We start from the raw sequence: 20,840 nt of genomic DNA, 5'->3' as shown, positions 1-20,840 counted from the left end.
TAGGTGCCACCATCCCAGAGGAGCACAGGCAAACTAGGAAACGCCTAGAAAGAGAAACCATGACAGATAGAGAGGGGGTTTGGAACTAGGCGTAAAGAATGGACAGTGAAACTGGGGATACGGAGCAGGCGAAAGTTGAGCCTTTGGAGAGGGAGATGAGAACCTCGTGCAGGCTTCCGCTGGTGGCCTGGCGTCTGCTCCATGTTTCTTAGAAGAGGAGAGCTGGAACCAACTGGTGAAAAGTACCAGGAAGCGTGTTCTTTTCTGTCTAACTTGTCTAAAAGCAGAAAAGACTATTTCAAAAGTCACTGAGATTTCTTGGTCGCTGAGAGTGTGGAGGTGGAGATAGGCTGGATGACTCTGGTGTGGGTGTCATTCAGGGTCCCTGTGCGAGATGACCTCCCTCCTCCCTTCCATCTCTAGTGTCCTCTGGGCCAGCAATAGGGGATGCTCTTGGCCTCTGGACTTGGTGGGGCTTGCAGTTTCTACCACACTGATTTGAGCGGAAATGCATTGACTTCTTTTGTCATCTCATGGCGAGTTGGGCACTTTATCATCTGGAACTGCCATGTTTTACTGCTGTGATGATAATTTAGGTTCACAAACATGACTCTGAGGCACTAAAAGACGCTAAAGAACCATGCCATGAAAATGAAATGCTATAGAGAGCCCTGAACATGGTGGTTGGCATGTAGTAGGGGCTCAATAAATATTTAAAAAGCTAAGAAATATTAAATATTTAATAGTCTGTTTAGTGTTAAACATACAGGTTATCTAGACCTCATATTCATAGTTATCACAGGGAAACGACTTGATCTAGTGAACAGAGCGTGGGCTTTGGAATCAGACAAACTTGAATCTCGATTTCTCCTCCACTGTTTTTTACTCTCAGATATTTCAGATTGAAAACAACATGCTTCCCTATAATTTCCACCAGTTGATGAAAAGTTCTGCTTGTAAACTAAAAAAAAAAAAAATCTTAAGCCCTCTGCTAATTGAATGGAGCCCTCTTGGCCAAGGAGGCCCCCAAAACACTGTAAAACTGAGTTCTCAACCATGAAAGGCTGGGAGAGAGAGAGAGCACAGTTACATGCATATGATTTTCCTCATAAATATTCATGACTCTTCCTATAGCTTGTTGAATATGTATATTTGACCGCCTCGCTCAGTGTAAAATCTTGTTATCTTTTGTCTCTCCTTTGAAGCACTTGTGCCTGGCTTCTGGCCCGGCTCTGCTTCCCAGCCTGTTGGAATGGCTGCCCAGCAGGTTGCTGTCCTTTATGAGAAATAAAAAACTTTTTCCAAAGTATAAAACCCTCCCCCCTCCTTTTTTTTTTTTTTCTGTTTGATCCAACATGGCACAAGTCTACCAGCTTCTCAGTTAGAGAAGAAAATGACCTTTCTGAGCTATATTTTCCTCATCTGTAAATTGGGGGAAAATTTCCCAGCATAGTTTTGTAAATCGAATAATATCTATAAAATGTTTAACACAATGCCTGGCTCATCGTAAGTCAGTCTCATCTCTTTATTAAGTGAAATATTTAACTCATTGGAAGTTCCTTTTCTGATCATGATGGATAGCAGTGTCTCTAATATGCTATCATCCATATATGATCAGTATAATAATCACCTGTTTTTTACGTTACCTTTCAGTTCCTTTCCATCCCTTTTGCTTTATTTGATCATTATATATAATCCTATGAGGTGAGCTGGGCAGAGATTATAAATTTAATGTCCTAGGTGGAGACTGTGTGACCTGGTGTAGGTTACAGCTGTTGAGGGTCATGGAGGTGGGGACACAGCCTTGCTTGTGCCCAGGGACCTGCCTGTGGAGCCAGGCTCATTCCTGGAGCAGCTTCAATGCCCAGATGTGTCTGGATGTCCTTGGTTCTTTGATAACTCTTTGTGTGTGATACTGTGAAATAGGTATTGGTCTTCATCCTAGTTTTCCCATATACAACTTCTAAAATCCTTGGACTCTTCAAAGTGCTAAGTGCCTTTCTGTATGCTAATGAGATGACCGGTCCCTGGCTGCCCCTAGGTAGCTGCCGGATGGGGATTGGTCACCTGACAGCCCAAGGTGGGATTAGAGGGTTGGGACTTCAGCCCCAGCCCTTAACTTCTGGGAGGGGAGAGGAGCCCCATGGTTAAGTTGATCACCAGTGGTCAATGACGTAATCAGTCATGCCTATGTAATGTAGCTTCCATTAAAAACCCAAAAGGACTGGGTTTGGAGAGTTCTAGAAAGCTGAACATGTGGAGGATCCTGGAGCGTGGTGTGCCCAGGGAGGGCTTGGGAAGTTCCGTGCCCCTTCCACTATGTCTTGCTTTATGCTTCTGTTCATCTGTATCCTTTGTAGTGTCCTTTATAATAAACCGGTGGACCTGAGTGAGTGTCTCCCTGAGTTCTGTGAGCTGCTCTAGCAAACTTACGGAACCCGAGGAGGGAGCGTCGTGGGAAGTCTGATTTTTGTAGGCAGTGGGTCAGAAGCACAGGTGAACGCTTGCAGTGAGCATCCAAACCTGGGACCGAGCCCTCAACCAGTGTTACCTGGTGCGATCTCTGGGTAGAGCGCGTCGGAATTGGACTGAGTCAGAGGACATCCAGCTGATGTCGCTGCGGAATTGATTGCTGGCTTGGAGCGTGGGGAAAACCACCCCCACATCCGTGTAAGATGTGTGCTGTGAGAATATAGCGGGAGAAACTGAGTTTGTTTTTTTCCATTCATTGAGAAAGCCTCATTACATTTCATTTCTTTATCATGTGCCTAAATGCCTCTTTGTAGTCTACCTTTTAGATTTTTCCAAAGTGAAATGTACAATTACTTTTCTTTTAATTTGTCAACTCTTAAGATTCTTTTCCTTAAAAGATTTCAGGAATGCAATGATGATCTTCTTCCTCTGACACTAGCTTTGTAAGAATGTGTCGGTGTTATTAGGGTTGTATTGCGATTGCTGTCAACTAGCCAAAAAAGACAAAATAGAGCCCTCCCCTTCTCTGTATTCCTTTCTTTCTCTGTCTCAGATGTGGCCTTCGTCATGGGTCCCCTCACTGGGGGCAGCCCCGTGACAGTCACCTCTTCCTCGCCCAGCCAGGTGCATGTTCTATCTCTAGGCTACATTTATTTCATTCTGCTTTGCTTTGTGTTTTGACTGTGCCCTAGGTGTTGAACTTAACCTCTAGACTGCCCGTCCCAGGCAAGCACTGATGTTTCCATCCATCTTCTATTATCCCTTGTGTCTGTCACAGCACCCAGCCTGTAGTTGATACTCAGCGTATCTTTTGTAGGCGTGTTCGCTTCATAGACACAGATAGACACAGGCATGGCTGGGAGCAAGTAATCACTTTGGTTTCATTGTAGTCTCTGTACAGTCTATGTGATAGCAGGTTCTATAGGTGTAGCTCAGAGCCACCGTTAGAGTTTATGTGGTTTATTTCTAGAAACCTGTTCCCCGAAAGGGAGATGTTTTACTGTAGCCCTGTCAGGAGGAAGGAATGATCTCTAGCCTGCGTGCTGTCCCGGAAGTGGACGCATGGGAAGCGTGTGAGCTCATCCAGGGCCCCGGGGGCGGGGGGGGGGAGGGCTGGACCTTGGCCACGACCCTGTGCTGCTCAGACCGTGATCCTGTGAGGTGTCTCACTCCCAAGGGGACTTCGGATTAGGGTCCTCCGGAGAGCTGTGCAGCCCTGGGGTGCTCGGCAGAGACCCTGACTCCAGCTTCCTTCAAGAGTGGCGTTGGGTGTGACACTGCACCGTGTAGCCCCGTGAACTTGGGGTTCCTGGGCGCTGGGGGGGGTGACGCTGGAGAGAACACTGGGGACCCAGGTGCAGCTGTGTGCCCCAGGGGCTGGCACTGCTGAGCTGGAGAGCGAGCCACAGGACGCCACCTGAGTCTGGCCGAGGAGACCTTTTTGCTGATGGGAGCTGGGGGTCACCCCGGATGTGCGGTGTAGCGTAGCAATTTCCATTCTCCCAGCGGACTCCTTGCTGAGGAGCTAGAACGCTGTGCACCGACAGGACTGAGCTGCACGAGGGCTGGCTCAAGGCAGTGTTCTCGGGTAGGTGAGCTGTGACTTTGACCCAGCGGGAAACTGTCGAGGAAGTGGTGCTGACCAGAAGGGCTGGCAATGTTTGCTCCACAGTTGAACCCTAAAGAGTAGACTGGTTGCCCCCCTCAGTCCGGCCCATTTTAGCATCCCTCCCGCTGGTTCTTGGATCATTGGCCTAAACCCGCAGCTTCACCTTAACCACCCCCAGCGTGCGTGGCCATCCTCTCTCCTGGGCGGCCTTATTCTAGACAAATGGGGGACGCTCTTGGAGGAGGCCCTCGCAATCTCCTAGCCTTGGCCGTGGAATTGAAAAAGGGTCTGTTCATTGAGTTCTGAAAACAAATGACCTGATTTGTGCCACCTAAGGCGGAGATAGTGAACTCTGGATCGGCTATTAAAACTTCCTGCCCTCCGCCTTGTCTCTGGGCTTGAACCAGGTATGTGGCGTCTCCTCCACGCCCTTCCCTTTTGTATCGGGGACGCTGATGGTGTCCGATCTGAACTGGTTATTAGGGTTAGATGCATGTCAGTGGGGGGAGCCGGGGTCAATGGGACTGTGCAGGCGTGCAGGCGCTGGGAGGGAATGTCTTTGTTTATTGGTTGCCATGAATTAGCTTTTCTTTGGAGCTGCCGCTTGTCTGCAGTTGCACCTGCTGCCGTGGTCTTGGAGGGCAGGAGCAGGGTGGGGGAGGAAGAGCTGAGAAAAGTGCATCTTTCCTGTGAACCCGGCTGCTTCCCAAACGCAAGACTGGCTTCTCTCTGCAGCCACGCTGGCCACCTGTACCGAGGGGCGATGAGTTACCTCTCAGCCTCTCCACCTGCCTTTCTCAGGGAGAAGGGAAAATCAAGCTCAGTACTCTCCTGCTCATAAAACTACTTTCCTGATCTTGGCCCCCCTTGAGAGGGAGCCTTGAAAGCAAGTGAGATGTCATCAGTACAGTCCGCTGCCTTCCCCATCCCTTGGGAAGTGGCTGTTTCCCAGCATGGATGACTGTGTTAATGTCCAGTTGTAGGCCAGGTGTGGTGGCTCATGCCTGTAATACTGGCACTTTGGGAGGCTGAGGCGGGAGGATTGTTTGAGCTCAGGAGTTCAAGACCTGCCTGAGCAGGAGTGAGACCCTATCTCTACTAAAAATAGAAAAATTAGAGGGGCATGGTGGCGCATGCCTCTAGTCCTCCCACCCTACGACTCGGGAGGCTGAGGCAGGAGGATCGCTTGAGCCCAGGAGTCTGAGGTTGCAGGGAGCTATGACGACACACCCTAGCCTGGGTGTGACACAGCAAGACCGCGTTTCAGAAGAAGAAGAAAAATCCAATTCTATGGCTAACATCTTTGGATTCCTTATGACTTTTATTGCATGAGTGGTGGCATTTTCAATCTGCAGAAGACTCTGCCTTGTGTGACACACGTTTAATGTCACCTTCGGCTGCCTCTGTAAAATGCCAGCTCTTAAAATATTAATCTCTAATGTGCACTCAAGAGTTCACTCAATTACCAGGGGATTTTTTTTTTTAATAAGCGGCGTCATCCGGCAGCGCTTACTACATTAAGGGAAAATGCTTACTGGGCCTTCGTTTCCCGAGCACGGGAGGATGATCTTGCTTTGTTTCCGTAAATGTCGTGCTGGCATGGTCGGTCGTGTTGGGCACTGCTGCAGATTTATTGTCGTCCATGCCCAGACTCGAGCACTATTGGTTTTCCCTTCCAGTGCCCGGCTATAGAAGGTGTCGTCTCTGGCGGGTGAGGCAGTTGAAACAGTCTTGTCAAAGCCAACTCGGCAGCGTGCTCTGCTAGTTTCTGTCCAGGGAGGGAGTGGCCGCGTGAGTGCCACCAGCGACCCGTTCGCTTTGATCATCATCTGAAAATCGCTTCGGCCCCTGAGACCTTCGTTTTTCTTCCTCCAGAAGATAGCCTCGAGTGTCAGTGTTTTGGGAGTGGTACCCAACACCATACCTGCTGGTATTTTCTCCCACTTTTCTCCCTTTCTGGGCACCGAACCCCATCTGTGGCCACCCCGGATGAGCGTTTTCATGGCCAATGTGCCATCACACTTTCAGAGGGCCCAGAACACAAACGTCTGAATGGGCAGAGCAGCTACGTTGGGGGATAGAAATGTGCTTATTAGGAAAGGATTTGTCATCTTGAGTCACGATTCACGACAGGCTCCCTCCAGATAGCTCCTTCCCTTTGCGTTGTAATTTTGGTTAAGAGACCAGAGTTAACTTCCTGGCAGCAGAGGGGTGGAAAATGGGGAACTAAGGCACGTAAGCTGATGTTTCAGGAGCTCTGTGTCCTAAAAAACCGATTAGGGAAGACAGATCCTCTCTTCTTTAATAGGAACCAGGAGCAAAACAAGCACACTGTGTGATGCATCATCGATCTTCAAGAGTATTCGTGCTAAGTCCCAAATGTTCCCAGGCTTTTATAGGCCTTTAGAGAGACTCCATTGCCTAGTTCTTTCCTAGAGCTCCCAGTGTTCCCAGTTGTAAATCAAAGCCCAAGAAAGTGACTGTCACTGAAGCCTGTGATGGCGAGTTACACATCGTCACTGCACCCCACTCCGTGCTCTAAGGTGCTTTTGGTGTGCATGTGTCTGTGTGTTCATTTCCAGCGAAGGTCCCGAGCCCACACTGCTCCTCTCGAGACCAACCGACACGCCGGAGTTGAAGGGACACGAGTGGCCAAGGAAGAGGCTTTGTCGGGAAAGTTGACCCGAGTGACCCAGCAGAAGGGGCAAAAGCACACTCCCGTCGGCCTCCTGAATTGCCCCCCCCTCGCCGACATCTGGTACCCACGAGCGCTTCCATGGTTTAATTTAAGGCTTTTTAAAAGTTAAGGTCACATGTCCGTGCATCTTACATATCCTAACTCTGAGTGCTTTAATTCTAAAAACATTTTACTCTGGAGTTTTCCTCTTCAGTTAAAGTCTCCCTTTTCTTTGGCAGTTCCGGCAGCCTCCTTGGGGACATTGGAGCTGGCATGTGTCTCCCACCTGCGGTTCCTGCTAGCTGTCCCCCATGCTCCAGGCATCTCCTGTGGGTATCCATGACTTAGTCTAACTCTATAAATATTACTCTCCAAACCTCTCCTCACTTCAGGGGAGAGAACATAGCGGCGGCAGATGGGAACAATGACATTTACTTATGAGGCCACAGTTTCCAGCTGGAGAATCATCTTTTGTTTATAGAGAGTGACAATCAAAGAAAAGAAGAAAGGAAAGTGAATTGGGGGAAATGAGGAGGATGAGGATGAGGAGAGGAGATGAAGGGAGCTGGCCACGAATTACTGAGCACTCCCCTGAACTAGGAGTCTAAATCAGACTCCAGGAGGGTGGGGGAATAAAAAAGGGGGAGTGCTAGCATCTTGTGTTCTGTAGCTTGATGTGAGGCAAGGACTCCTACATACTGTCACACCTGGGCAGGATCGCTCAGAAGAACTAAAGAACAGAGCATCAGCAAGGCTAAAGAAATAATCTAGGCTGAGATGAATACACGAATCCTAAGGAGATGATGAATCAAAGGACAAGACTGGCTGGGGAAGCTTGCCTTAAAGTGAATGTCAAACCCATTTTGAGAGATCAAATAGTGGAAAAGACTAGTGGGGCCCTCCCTGGCTGGGGGGGATGGCGTGGCGTGATCGCAAGAACCCTTGTGCAGAATGAAGTTAGTGTCTGGAGTGGAGACTCTATTTTGGAGGCCAATGAGATGGAGTTGGTGCCATTGGCGAAAACCAGTTGGAGAATGACTCTGAAGAAGCCGGGCGGATGGATTTTCGTTTAGGACATAATGCAGTGAGAATCCACCATGGGTGGGGGACTGCATCAGACTAGATGCTCCCTGAGGATGAAGAACTTGCCACCTCTTTTCTTCCGTGTTACACACCTCAGCTGTCGGTTTTAGTTTTTGCTCAACTGACCAATTGGGCTTTATAGAGAAGGCGCTGTGCTGCCATGGGAACCTAGAGTGTGCACCTGTCAAGGCCCTGGGCCCTGCCTCTGAGGCCCCATCCAGCATGGCCGTCTCCAGATCATTAACCCAGAAACCCAGATGGAGAATGAAACGCTCAGTCATTGCTTAGGCATTTCCTTATTGCACTTGTATTCAGAGCACTTTCTTCTCTAGCCCCCGAGGCATTGTACCAGCGCAGTAACCTTTAAGTCATACAGGTTCATTTTATGGTGAACATTTTCCTAACAGCCATGATAAATGGGTTTGAGGATCAGGACCAGCAGGAGTGGCACTGAATAGGATACGAGCGAGAGGGAGGGATCAAAAGGGGACACCCAGGAGACACACATAGTGCACTTGCTAACGAGAAGAGGTGAGTGCCCGGGACGGTGGGGATTTTCATCCCTGGGTTTGGGACCTGCTGATGGAGCAACGGTTGGGGATGCATTAGGAGGGAGGGGTGGATGGGCTCTTTCTCCTCCACCCTCTTCCTCTGCGGTGGGAGAAATCACAACATACCTCCATCATACAGACATCCTGATTTGCCCCTTTGCTTCTGGCTTTTCCTGCCCTTCCCCCTTTCGTCTGGCCCAGGGAAGCTTGTAAGTGCTTTTAGCATCCTCTTGGGAGGAAGGTGGGAAGACAGGCAGGCAGCCAGGAAATCTTGGTGGTTATTAAACTGAGGCTTCAAGGACCTTTTTATTAGCGATTAGACTCAGCTCCACGGCACTAAAGAGTGTAAACTCCCTCTATGTCTCCTTTGCTCAAACCTCCAAAGAATCTGTTGTATATGGTGTTTATTTATAACCCAGAATAGATGTGGACCAGGCAGCCCTGGGGAGTGCTGGGGCCTCAGTGTGCTCTTGAGCAGAAGGGAGAGGGTTGGAAACCCCATGGAGGGAAATAGTACAGGCCCCCCCCTTTCTGCTGCTCACCTCCTGCTGGGCCTTTCTGTGACCCTATTTGTGCCTGGAAGCTAGTTGTGAAGTATGGCATCTTAAAGAGTACTTTTTGTCATTGCTCTGCAGCCTGTAGTGTGATGATTGTAACACTACAAAGACACATGTATCACCAGGATGCTGACCTTCTGGGGCATTTTTATGTTAACACTGGTGGAGTGAATACACCTGTGCACAGACTTTAGTGTTTGGTCCACACAGTAGTAACTCATTTCTAGGAGAGAACTTGATCAGGTGACTTTGTAGTCGGTAGATAAGGGGGAAAATGAGTGGAAGGGTGACAGTGATTTGCTAGCAAAACATTGGTGCTGGACCATGCTGTGGCAGAGGTGGCCTTACTCTGACCACCCACATAGACCTTCTGCAGCCAGGGCTGGGTGCATGGAGAACAGCTGGCTGTCATCTGAATTAAGCATCGTCAACAGATATCTGGGGGTGTTGAATCCATACCTGCAACCCCTTAGCATTAAGTGACTTGGATCTGATGGTGGCATTTTTAAGGCTAATGGTCTTAAGTGGAGAACATCCCTGAGAAAGCAGGCTACAGTTCCTCGTGCCTTCAAATGTTTATGAAACATATAGGAATACTAATCATTATGATATTATCACTTACAAAACAGCCTTATTGAGGCATGCTTGATATATAAAACACTGCAATATTAATGTATACAATTTGATGAGATTGGACATAAGCATACACCCATGAAGCCATCATCATAAGAAAAGTAATAAGCATATCTATCACCTCCAGAAGTTTCCTTGTAACCCTTTGGGGGTCTTTGTGTGTTTAGTAAAAAAACATGATTTTTCTTGAATGAAGTGTGCTGCTGGCCCATTATTAGGAAGTATGTTCCTTTCATTTATATGCAATGTTAAAATCTCCCAAGTCCTATTCATGGGCATAGGATAGCATTCCATTTATTTGTATTTTCTTTAATTTCTTTCATCCTTGTTTTGTAGTTTTCAGTGTATAAGTCTCTCACCACCTTGGTTGAGTTTATGCCTAAGTATTTTATTCTTTTTTATTTTATTTATTTTTATTCCTTTTCCAAATGGGATTGGTCTCTTAATTTCCTTTTCGGATAGTACACTGTGTCTTGAAAAGCAACTATTAATAATTTCTGTGTGTTGCTTTTGTATCCTCCAACTTGACTCAATTTGTTTATTCAGAAAGTTTTTTGTGGAGTCTTCAGGGTTTCCTACATAAAAGATTGTGTGATCTACAAACAGAGATAATTTTACTACTTTTCTAATTTGTATGCCTTTTAGTTATTTTTCTTGTCTGAGTGCTTTGGCCAGTACCTCCAATACTATGTTGGAAAGAAGTGGCAAGTGGACATTCTTGCTTGTTCCAGATCTTAGAGGAAAATCAGTTTTGCAGTGATGAATATGATGTTAGCTGTGGGCTTGTCACAGATTACCTCTATTGTGTTGAGGTAAGTTTGTTCCATACCTAGTTTGTTGAGTTTTTTTTTTTTTTTTTCAAACATTAAAAACATTTATTTTAATGAAAATCTTTCTTTTTTATTTTTTTTATTTTTATTTTTTAATTTTTTTTATTTTGGCATATTATGGGGGCACAGATTTTAAGGTTTCAATAAGTGCCCATTTCCCCCCTCCCCCCAAAAGTCTGAGTCTCCATCATGACCATCCCCCAGATGGTGCACATCTCACTCATGTATGTATATACCCGCCCCCCTCCCCCCTCCCACCTCCCCAATACCCTATTACTGTAGTACCTATGTGTCCACTTAGGTGCTACTCAGTTAATACCAGTTTGCTGGAGAATATATCTGGTGCTTGTTTTTCCATTCTTGGGATACTTCACTTAGTAGTATGGGTTCCAGCTCTAACCAGGAAAGTTTGTTGAGTTTTTATCATTAAAAGGGTATTGACTTTCATCAAATGCTCTTTCCACATCTATTGAGATGACGATGAAGAGTTTTTGTCCTTCATTCTGTTAACATGGTGTATCACACTAATTGATTTGTGTATGTTTAACCATCCTTGCATCCCAGGGATAAATCCCACTTGATGATAATGAATGATCTTCTCTAGATGCTGTTAAATTGGTTTGCTAGTATTTTGTGAAGATTTTTGCATCTGTGTTCATCAGGGATATTGATCTGCAGTTTTCTTAGGACATCTTTGGCAATCAGGATAATACTGGCTTCATACAATGAGTTTGGAAGTGTTGCCTTTTCTTCGATTCTTTCGAAGAGTTAGGCAAGGATTAGTGTTAATTCTTTAAATGTTTGTTAGAATTCACCAGTGAAGCCATCAGGTCCTGGGCTTTGCTTCGGAGAGTTTTGGATTCAATCTTCCTATTCATTATTGGTCTGTTTAGATTTTCTTTGTCTTCATAAGTCAGTCTTGGTAAGTTGTATGTTTCTAATATGTATGTGAAAAAATGCCAAATATCACCAATCATGAAAATGCAAATTAAAACCACAATGAACTATCACCTCACATGTGTTATGATGGTTATTAAAAAAAAAATAACAGGCGTTTGTGAGGATGTGGAGAAATTAGAACCCTGGTACACTGTTGGTTTAGTAGTTCCTATGGACGACAGCCTCAGAAAATTAAAAAAGAACTATATGATCCAGCAATCCCACTTCTGAGTATCCAAAAGAATTGAAATCGGGATCTAGAAGAGATAATCTGTACTTCCATGTTCATTTCAGCATTATTCACAATAGTCAAGATATGGAAACAAATGTTTATCAGTGGATGAATGGACAAAGAAAATGTGATGTATACATACAGTATACTATTATTCAGCCTTAAAAAAGAAGGAATTCCTGCCAGTTGCAAAAACATGGATGAACCTGGGGAATATTGCATGAACTGAAATAGGCCAGCCACAGGACAAATACTGCATGAAGACACTTCCATGAGGGAATCTAAAAATAGTGAAACTTGCAGAAGCCAAGAATAGACTGGTAGTTGCCAGGGGTTCAGGGGTGGGGGAAAGAGAGGGGGTTGCTAGTCAGTAGGTATAAAATTTTAGTTATGCAAGATGAAGTCTTAGAGATCTGTACAACATCGCACCTGTAGTTAACAATACTGTATTGTGCACTTAAAACTTTGTTGAGAGTAGATCTTATGCTAAGTGTTCTTGCTACAATTAAGAAATAAAATCTCCAGAGTCCTTATGCATACATCATCTTATCCCATCTTCATAGCAGCTGATACTCAAAGAAGGTTTTAGTATTCCCAGCGCATGCTCAGTGTATACACTTAAGCTGAGCAGGCTTAATCGACAAGCTCAGGGTTACAGAAGTTGGCAGGTGGCAGAGTGGGGCCAAGGTCACGTTGTCCGGCTCTCAAGCCTTGCCCTCCTTTCTTGCCCTGTGCTTTGCTGCTGCTGTTGCTTGGGCTGTGTTCCAGTGACAAAGATGATCGAGATGAGCAATTCATACTCTTTCAGCCTCTCTTGCAGTGAGCGGAGCTAGAGTTTGGGTTTTGGACTATGAAGGTGGAGTGGAATCTTTCTCTAGGATGGCAGCTTCAAGTTTGGGTTTATCAGCGCCGTGCTTCAACCCACTATCAGCTTTGCATAGGGAAAAGAAAGATTATTTTTAAAATGTTGCCAATTAATTATGGAAACCTGGAAGTTTAATTATAGACTAAATATAGCTTGAGTTTAATTTCTATTTTATAAATTCTACAATGTTCTGTTTCCAAATAGGGCATGGAATTTTTAATAGGCAATATTTCAGAGCTGCATGTGAAATTTGCATACAGCATATTTTCACTAAAGGAGCTGAGAATTAGCCTAGCTCAAAATATTCCCTCTGCTTTGAAAGTAGATCCCTCTTAGCCTTCTGCCCATTAACCAACTGCTGGTTTTTTACTTATTTAAATTCCATTATGATCGGTACTGGATAGATATTAAAAGTAAATTATATTCTTTTCTATGTGCATCTTCCTTTGAAAACTTTTTATAAGTAAACCTACAGCTTCCTTTGGAAGAACTAAATACCATCCCTTTGTCTACTACCTAGAGGGTGGAGATGTAACTAGTGGGTGGTGAGAGGGGTTGCCTTGCAAAAGTAACAGGAAAATACCTCATCTACACCCTAACAGTAGGTCATCACTGGGTGTGAGCAAGAGCGCTAGAACGTGGGCTAAGGCCAGAGCCAGGGCTGGGTCAGGAGAGCCACTGCCCACGAGACCTGGGCTGTAGACAGTACAGCCAGCTCTGTAGAGAAATCTGAGTGGGGCCAAGCCAAGGTAAGGTCACCTCATTGCTAGTGTAACACAGCCAGATGTTTTGCCTTTCCTAGCTACCCGAGTCTATAGTCTTTAAAGGGCTAGTACTTTCTTTTTGGTGGTAAATCTCTTGAAGGTTGGGGTGGTTCTAGAGGTTTGAGGGCACATGCTTTTGATTTTAATAGGGCAAGTGAGAATATAAAGTGTGGAGAGACTGCAGGGTCCTCCAGTGTCTATATGCTTTGGGTGTCTTTCAAGTATCAATAACCGGAATAGGACCTATAACCATCCTTGGTTCCAAATTGCTTATAATGGGTCCATGACAATGGTGACAATTTATCATAAGTTTAAAAGCTATTAGAGGCTATGAACAGTAAATGAAAATCATGATGTTAGGAATATAACTACCGTTGACTAGTAGTTATATAACACACAGACATGCACATATGCATCACATATCTAGTACCATCTGAAAGAATCTTACAATTTAGTTAAAATAGAAGCCACAGTAGAAAAGACTTACATTGGTAAATAGCTGTTCAGTCGGTGGTACACACAGCACACAGTAGGTTCTCTGGGTTAAATAGCAAGTTGGAAAATTCGAGGGGAGACTTCCTGGAGGAGATAGAAAATCAACTGGATTTTGTAGAGTGAATAGGAGTTGGAAAATCAGAGGAGGGAGGAGGAGCGTCTTCTACATGTGAAAATGGTACAACTAAAGGTATGGAGATAGGAAAAAACCATTTATTCAGGATTTTAGAGAGATAGGTGGGAAAATAAGGGTGGAAAGATAAGGCAGAGCTGGAGGAGGATGTCAGCAACTGCCTGCCCCAGCCCTGTCCAGTGATAGGTGAATGAAGATAGGAACTTGCAAACCCACATGGCTCAGTGAATGGGGCAGTCAAAGCCAACTCTGCCAGTGTCTTAGGTGCTTCATCTTCTTACCTTGACGGGGGCTGGGATTAGTGAGTCTGAGAGAGTTCAGTGATGAGATGGCAAGCCAGGGGGCTGTTGGGTAGGTCTTTGGAAAGAGGAAGTGTTGTGATCTTAAAATGAGTATGTTTATCATGTTTATTCTCACCCCACCTGCCGAGTGCTCTAGGGCATATTCTTGAGTTGTTTTTCATAGTGGCTAGGACGGAGCTAGATTTGTGACTTTTTTTTTTTTTTGATAGATTTAGGAGTACAAATGATTTTTGGTTATATGGATGAATTATATAGTGATGATTATTGTTTTGTTTTGTTTTTAGTGTACCCATCACCTGAATAGTATACTCTGCACCTGATAGCTAGTTTTTCTTCTCCCCCTTCCTACCCTTCCCTTTTTTTTAGCAGATATTTTCTTTTCCCTGCACATACCCCTACTCAGCAGCCACCCCAACCATTTTTTTTTTTTGTAGAGGCAGGGTCTCACCCAGCCTGGAGTACAGTGGCATCACCATAGCTCACTGCAGCCACAAACTTCGGGGCTCAAGCAATCCTCCTGCCTCAGCTTCCCAAGTAGCTGAGACTGTAGGCACACACCACTGTGCCTGGCTGATTTTTAACCACCAATATCTTATGCTGCACTTCTGACAAAGACATCTGCAGGATGCCAGGCTGGTCAAGAAAGCAGGTATCATCTTTGCTTGTGAGACAGAGGGTAACTACTTAGTCCTTCCAAAAGTAGAAGTTATACCTCTGGCCTTCTGGCACTGAGAAGTAGCTAACAGAGCTCATTGACTCAAACTCCTTTGTAAATAATGAGCATTATTCTCTTAAGCAAGACTCCTTTATTATTTTTTTTTTCCAGTTAACAAAATATTAGTGCATGTTCCTGTGGAGACTGCTTTGAAGATTTTGTTAAATAAGAGAAACACATCACCAATGAAACACAGGCCTGGGGGTCCTGAAACCACGGTGTTCCAGGTTCAGATGTCGCCTCTCCGGTATAAAATAGGCCTAGTCATAATTTCTTTGCAGGGTTGTTTTAATGATTAGAAATAGTTTACATAAAATGCCTGGTGCATGAGTACTCAGTAAAAGGTCGACGTTACCAATACCATCTACATTTCATATAGGTTCCTCCTCCTGAGTTGGGGGTTTGCTGTGTTGCATTGATTTCGTTGAGATTCTTTTAAATTAAGAAGGTGGTTTGCAGATGGATGTTACCCCCAAGCAGCGTTTTCTATAAGCAGTGACCACGCGAAGCCAGCCGGGCAGGGGCAGGCCTTGTGAAGACTCAAACCGACATGGTCACTGATGAGAAGGGATCCTTTTAGTTGTGCTTTGCTGAGAAAGACGGTGCTGATTGCTTTCTTCCACTGGGAAATCAGTTGACTGTGCAGCAGATCTTAGTAAGTGGTTTAATACTATTGCTTTTCTAAAAGAGAGACATGTTTCTGTTTTTATTAATCATGGAACTGACACAAGACTGGTAGACTTTGAAAAAGAAAATAGCCTGTCAGCTCTCCTTACCATTCCTACTGCCTTCTAGAGATTAAGAGTAAACAAGAGGGATTGTACCTTGCGGTCTGGAAACCATACTCTCTCCTGGTTGGAAACAAGCAAGTCCGTATCCTTGGAGACCTGCCATATCTGAATTTCTGGAATAAAAGGAATTCTCATATTTTTGTCGGCTGTCATCTCAAAGGCAGCATAACACAGCCTGGTTCCAGGAGACGCCTAAAATAGCCATGCATGTAATTTGGAGGCTAAATGCTTCCTCACCACAAGCTTGAAAACGTGTCCTTTTTGCAGTCGAATCTAATATCAAGGACCACTGAGGTGGCGAATGAGAGGTTTTTTATTTTATACTGGGTTTTCTGACATCTACAGTGTAGCCCACTTTTATATATTGAAATACAATAAAAATCTCAATGAAATTAGGCTGAGTGAGGACAGTATTCCAAAACTTATTTTCTAAAACAGTTATCTGCAAAGTTTCCTTTTGAAATTGGTTTGATCACCTTTGTGTTTTTTTGGATGAATGACATTTACTACGTTGTCACACAGGGCACTGACTGTATAACCTGAGGGCAGCCTCATGATGGGGGACCAGTGGTTACCTCCATCCAGGTAGGAGGTGGGAGAGAATTGTGGCCCATTCTTTGCGTCTGCTGGAGGGGTCTGCACCAATAAGAATACAGCCGCTAGGGGGCAGAAGAACGCCAAATAAACTCCTTCTGCCCTGGGCTGTCAGGGCTTTCTGGCATATTGCCGGGCTCCTGTTGTGTGTTCTTGGTGCTGCACCCAACCTTCTCCCCTCTACCCAGCAAAACTCATCCTGTCTAGGCCTTGCCAAGGTGGGGACTTTTGCCCTGGAGCCTGCCATACCCCACTTGTCTTTGCTCATGCCTGTCTCCTCCATACTCTTAAACCCTTCCGGTCTGCTTTGCACCACGGCACGTAGCTTAATGATGGGACTTGTTTGCTATCATTTGACAACCTCGTATACCTGTCCTCACGGTGGGAGCAATGTCTCTGCATTTCCCAAGATGCCAGGAATTCCCTGAAGACCTAAAGAAATGCCCAACAGCAGATGGACGAGCCCTTCGTCTATAGTGAATGTTTGATACCTATCTGCTAATTCGATTGTCAAGATGGTCCTGTTTTTACACAAGATAAATGAGTCCCTTTGCTTTACTTGTTTCTGAATTGGCTACATTCTCACGTTCCTTCCAGTGTAAGTGTTTCCAATCAGGGTGAAAAATAAAGGATTTTCAGAATCAGCCCGGAGATGTCGTGGAAACCATTGACTTTGGTCCCACAGAGGCACATTTGCATTTTGGTCCTTCCCGTGCCTACCTGTGCACCTTGGGCAAGTTGACTTCCCAGCTTCAGTTTTCTCACCCGTAAAAGGGGTGATCTAAGGGGACCGTGTAATTTATCACCTAAACTGGAACACATGTGAGAGTGAAGAATGGTTAGAGACCAGAGCTGGACAGTAGTTAAAGCAGAAAAAACAAGTTTTATTCAGGAGCTATTGCAATGGGGAAAAGAGACCTCAGTATAGAACTGGGCGCAATTCTGAATATAGCACGGACAAGTGGGATACAGCCAAGGAGCCAGGGTGTGGGGGTCATTGGGTGGAAAGTTAGGAAGAGGAAAACACTGGGGCATAGGACATTCCTAGCAGGATTCTTACAGAAGGCAAGCTGGCATGGTGAGATACCAGTGGTGAGTGATCGGGAATTTGGCCAGATGGGGACGGTGATCGGATATCGAAAGTGTAGGGAGTTCTCTCTAAACTGACTTAGCAGTATTCTTGCTATAACTGGGTGATGCAGGCCTGTGACAAGGACAGATGCCAAGGTCATGGCTTAGAGGAGCCTGATGAGAGTTTACTCAGGGAGAGAGTCTTTGTCAAGGAGACATTGAAAAATAATTACAATCACATAGTGTCTTTTGAAATATTTCTTCATTGACAGATTTTTAGTTTTTAGTTTTTGGTTTGCCTGCCTATAAATTATTCTATTCAAAAGTGATTTTCCAAATAAAATTTCCTCTAAAATAGTAAAATAACATAGAAATGGGACAAATGCTAAACTGGTTTGGAAGCTTTAAGGCATCAGGTGTAAACATATGGTGCTTCGAAGAGTCAGTGAGGTATGTAAAGTGCCTAAGGTTGTGTCTGGAACATACTGTGTAGACAGAAAATGATGATTTCTTTCCTGGAGGAGAGTTGGACAAAGTAGTGCTGACCAGCAATAAACAGAGGCCTATGGGCTTCTTAGAAAGGATGCTTCAAGAAGGGTATGCTCTTAGCTCTCCAGGTCCTAACAACCCAAGGTGTGAGTTTTGTCCAACTCGAGCAGGAAAATACCGATTAAAGACCGTAGTCCTGTCTCTGTATACTCAGGCAGATGTCTTAGCAAGGAAGAACATACCCAGGGGCTGGCTGTGCATTTTGGCTGGTAGTTTGGCTGCCCTGTGATCACAGATCTTTTTTTTTCTTTTTTCTTTTTTTTTTTTACTTATAAATTCACTGCTATTTCTGGGCAACTTGCCTGGAAAACTGGGGAAAACAGGTTTGGCACCCCTCTGCTCTACCCCAGCTCCTGAGGTTCAGGGGCCTGATCTTGGCAATTGTGTTTAAATAATCGGTTTGCCATAAACTGCCTGGTGTGAGCTGTAAAATGCATACCTGCCTTGAAGGTTGGTTAGCCCCATGTAGCCAGAAGCTTAATTGCCATGCTGTGCTTGGGTTTCCAGCGTTGGGTGCATCCCTTCCAGAAAATCTAAATTCATTACTTGTCGCCTTGCCCTCTCGTAAGTGCTATTTTGCTTTGGTAATGAGAGCTCTTCAGCCTGCGTGTTCACTTAACCTAAAGCCCGGCAGAGCGGAGGCTTGGGTTTTGGCCAAGTCCTTGCATGATGGGGAGTTCAAGGAGCGGCCCGTGGCCTCCTGGAAGTAGAGAAGGATCTGCTTTTATTCTGCACAGCGACGTTCCACAGGAGCACCGAGCCCTGGAGCAGGTAGTGTTGGGGGTCAGCCCTGTCCACAGTTCCTAACCACCTCTTCTTTCCCCAGGTATGTGTACATTCCAGTGGGCGGGTCCCAGCACGGCCTGCTGGGGACACTGTTTTCCACCGCGATGACGTTTGCATTTGTGAGCTACTGGCATGGAGGCTACGACTACCTCTGGTGCTGGGCAGCGCTCAACTGGCTGGGAGTGACCGTGGAGAACGGAGTCCGGAGGCTCGTGGAAACCCCCTGCATCCGCGACAGTTTGGTGAGCAGGATCCTTGCTCGTGTGGCAGGGGACGGCCGAGCGTGGTGGACTAAGTTCGGGAGGGACAGGAGTCACGAGACTCACGTTGGCATGCATGGGACGTTCCTGCCATGTTGGTTCAAAGCTCATGTGCATAAGAGGCAGGGAGGCTAGAGTAGACGCTTCTGTAGTCGTTATTTAAATGAATAAATAACTGTAAAAATAATACATATTTATTATATAAAATTAGAAAATTCAGATAAAAAAAGAAAAATATCTCCTTAATAGAAACTATGTTAATACCTATTCTTCTAAGTTTTTTCTGTGTGTATTTATACACAAGCCCATACATATGTAAAATTTAAAACAAATGCTATTGTTACAAAAGTGGTTATATTGGAACAACCTTTCGAAGTCACTGAGTCCGTATATCTAACAACTCTTTTTAATGGCTACATAGAATTCCTTTACATGGATATACCATAATTTGTTTAATCAGTCTCCTAATATTAATATTCGTATTATTCCAATTTGTTTGCCACTGTCAATTGTACTGAGATGAATACCGCAACCAGGATGAATTCTCATAAGTGAAATTGCCAGTGTAAAGATTTTTCTCATCTTTAAGGTTCAGTATGCATACTGCTTATTAACTCTTAACTGCTCTATAGACAGAAGTGTACTAATTTATCTTCCTACCAACAGTGTATAAGAATGTCCTCGTCAAAGTTGAGTAGTGTTGGTATTTCTAACCTTTGGTAGGTACTGTATACAGTAGCATAAAAAACAGCTAAGGGTTTAAGACACGTTTCAACTCTACGGGAAAATGATTTGGAAAATGAATTAAGCACTTCTCTTTACACACACATTTTAAGTGATTTTAAACTACAGGCACAGATTTTATCTCGCAACTGTGGTCTGTGATGTATTAGAGTCTTGTAGGAAATCATCAGTTCTGAAGATGCAGCAATATTCTGCTAATCCTGAAAAAAGTAGCTAAAAAGAAATGTGCTGGCATCAGTGGTTGTGGTAGGCAATCACACACAGAAAATTTACTGGAAAAGTGATTAATGTGGCTAAATTCCACCCAGTACCAACTAAAGCAGATACATTTTTTTTTTTAAAAAACCCACTGAAACAGAACACATTTGCATGTGTTTTTATAAAGATAGCCAATAGTGCAAGTGGACGATTATTTCAATAAAAACTGATAGAAACCACATAGCCAAATATCACATCTGAGGGAATTTAAATATGCTCATGGGTGTTAAAAGATAAATATTGTATTCAGCAGTAGTACCCAGCAATCAGCAGGAAAGAAATGTCAGTGAATTCTAAAAGAAATGGTATTTCAATGAAAGCTGTGGCTATGTAACACACAATAAAACCAAAAACTGTGATATCATAAAGGTTTTAATCTTCATTCTCCAGTCTGAACACCCTTCCCCAATGCCTAAAAACCAAAGCTGACGACTTGAAAGCCAAGAGGGTTCTTTTCAGGCCAGTCTGAAGCCTTGTAACACATGTCCGTGTCCTTTCTTGAAGGGTCTAACGTGAACCTTGAATTTCATGTTAAGCAGCGTGCTGGGGCCTTTGAGCCATAGCTTATGCTGCCAATAAATTTAAAAAATCTAAGATGTTCAAGGAGTAGCCTAGCTGTGCTAGGTAGCCCATAGTTTGTTACTTTTGGTCCAAATTTTATCTTTTTTTTTTTTTTAAATAGATATCCGAATAACAACGATTATCATACCTTCTTTCTCCATATCATCATCTTCAACCCCAAAGCTGAAGTAGTAGGATTCTGTTTCTTGGTGTTGGAAGTCTGACAGTTGAACCCTCACCAGAAGACTAGTCAGAGCTGAGCGTTATAAAGAGGAAGCCGTCTGATCTTCTGGGACAGGGCTGTCTGATGGAAAATCCTGTGATTGTAGAAATGTCCATTACACTGTCCGACACAGTAGCCACTAGCAC

The 20,840-nt window shown here is 44.6% G+C and overlaps 1 protein-coding gene across 1 annotated transcript in view; it reads left to right on the top strand.

Annotated features, from left to right (window-relative positions):
• HHAT (hedgehog acyltransferase) overlaps positions 1-20,840 on the top strand; it is a 258,988-nt gene that overhangs the window by 172,438 nt on the left and 65,710 nt on the right. Inside the window, exon 10 of the mRNA XM_012781705.2 lies at positions 18,689-18,890. Within this exon, the coding sequence (XP_012637159.2) occupies positions 18,689-18,890 (202 nt within the window). The remainder of the gene's footprint in view (positions 1-18,688; positions 18,891-20,840) is intronic.

The sequence above is a fragment of the Microcebus murinus genome, chromosome 23 (assembly GCF_040939455.1).
Source record: "Microcebus murinus isolate Inina chromosome 23, M.murinus_Inina_mat1.0, whole genome shotgun sequence".
NCBI classification, from domain to species: Eukaryota; Metazoa; Chordata; class Mammalia; order Primates; family Cheirogaleidae; genus Microcebus; species Microcebus murinus.
The sequence above is the reverse complement of the archived record's forward strand: the minus strand, read 5'-3'. Positions and strand labels throughout refer to the sequence as shown.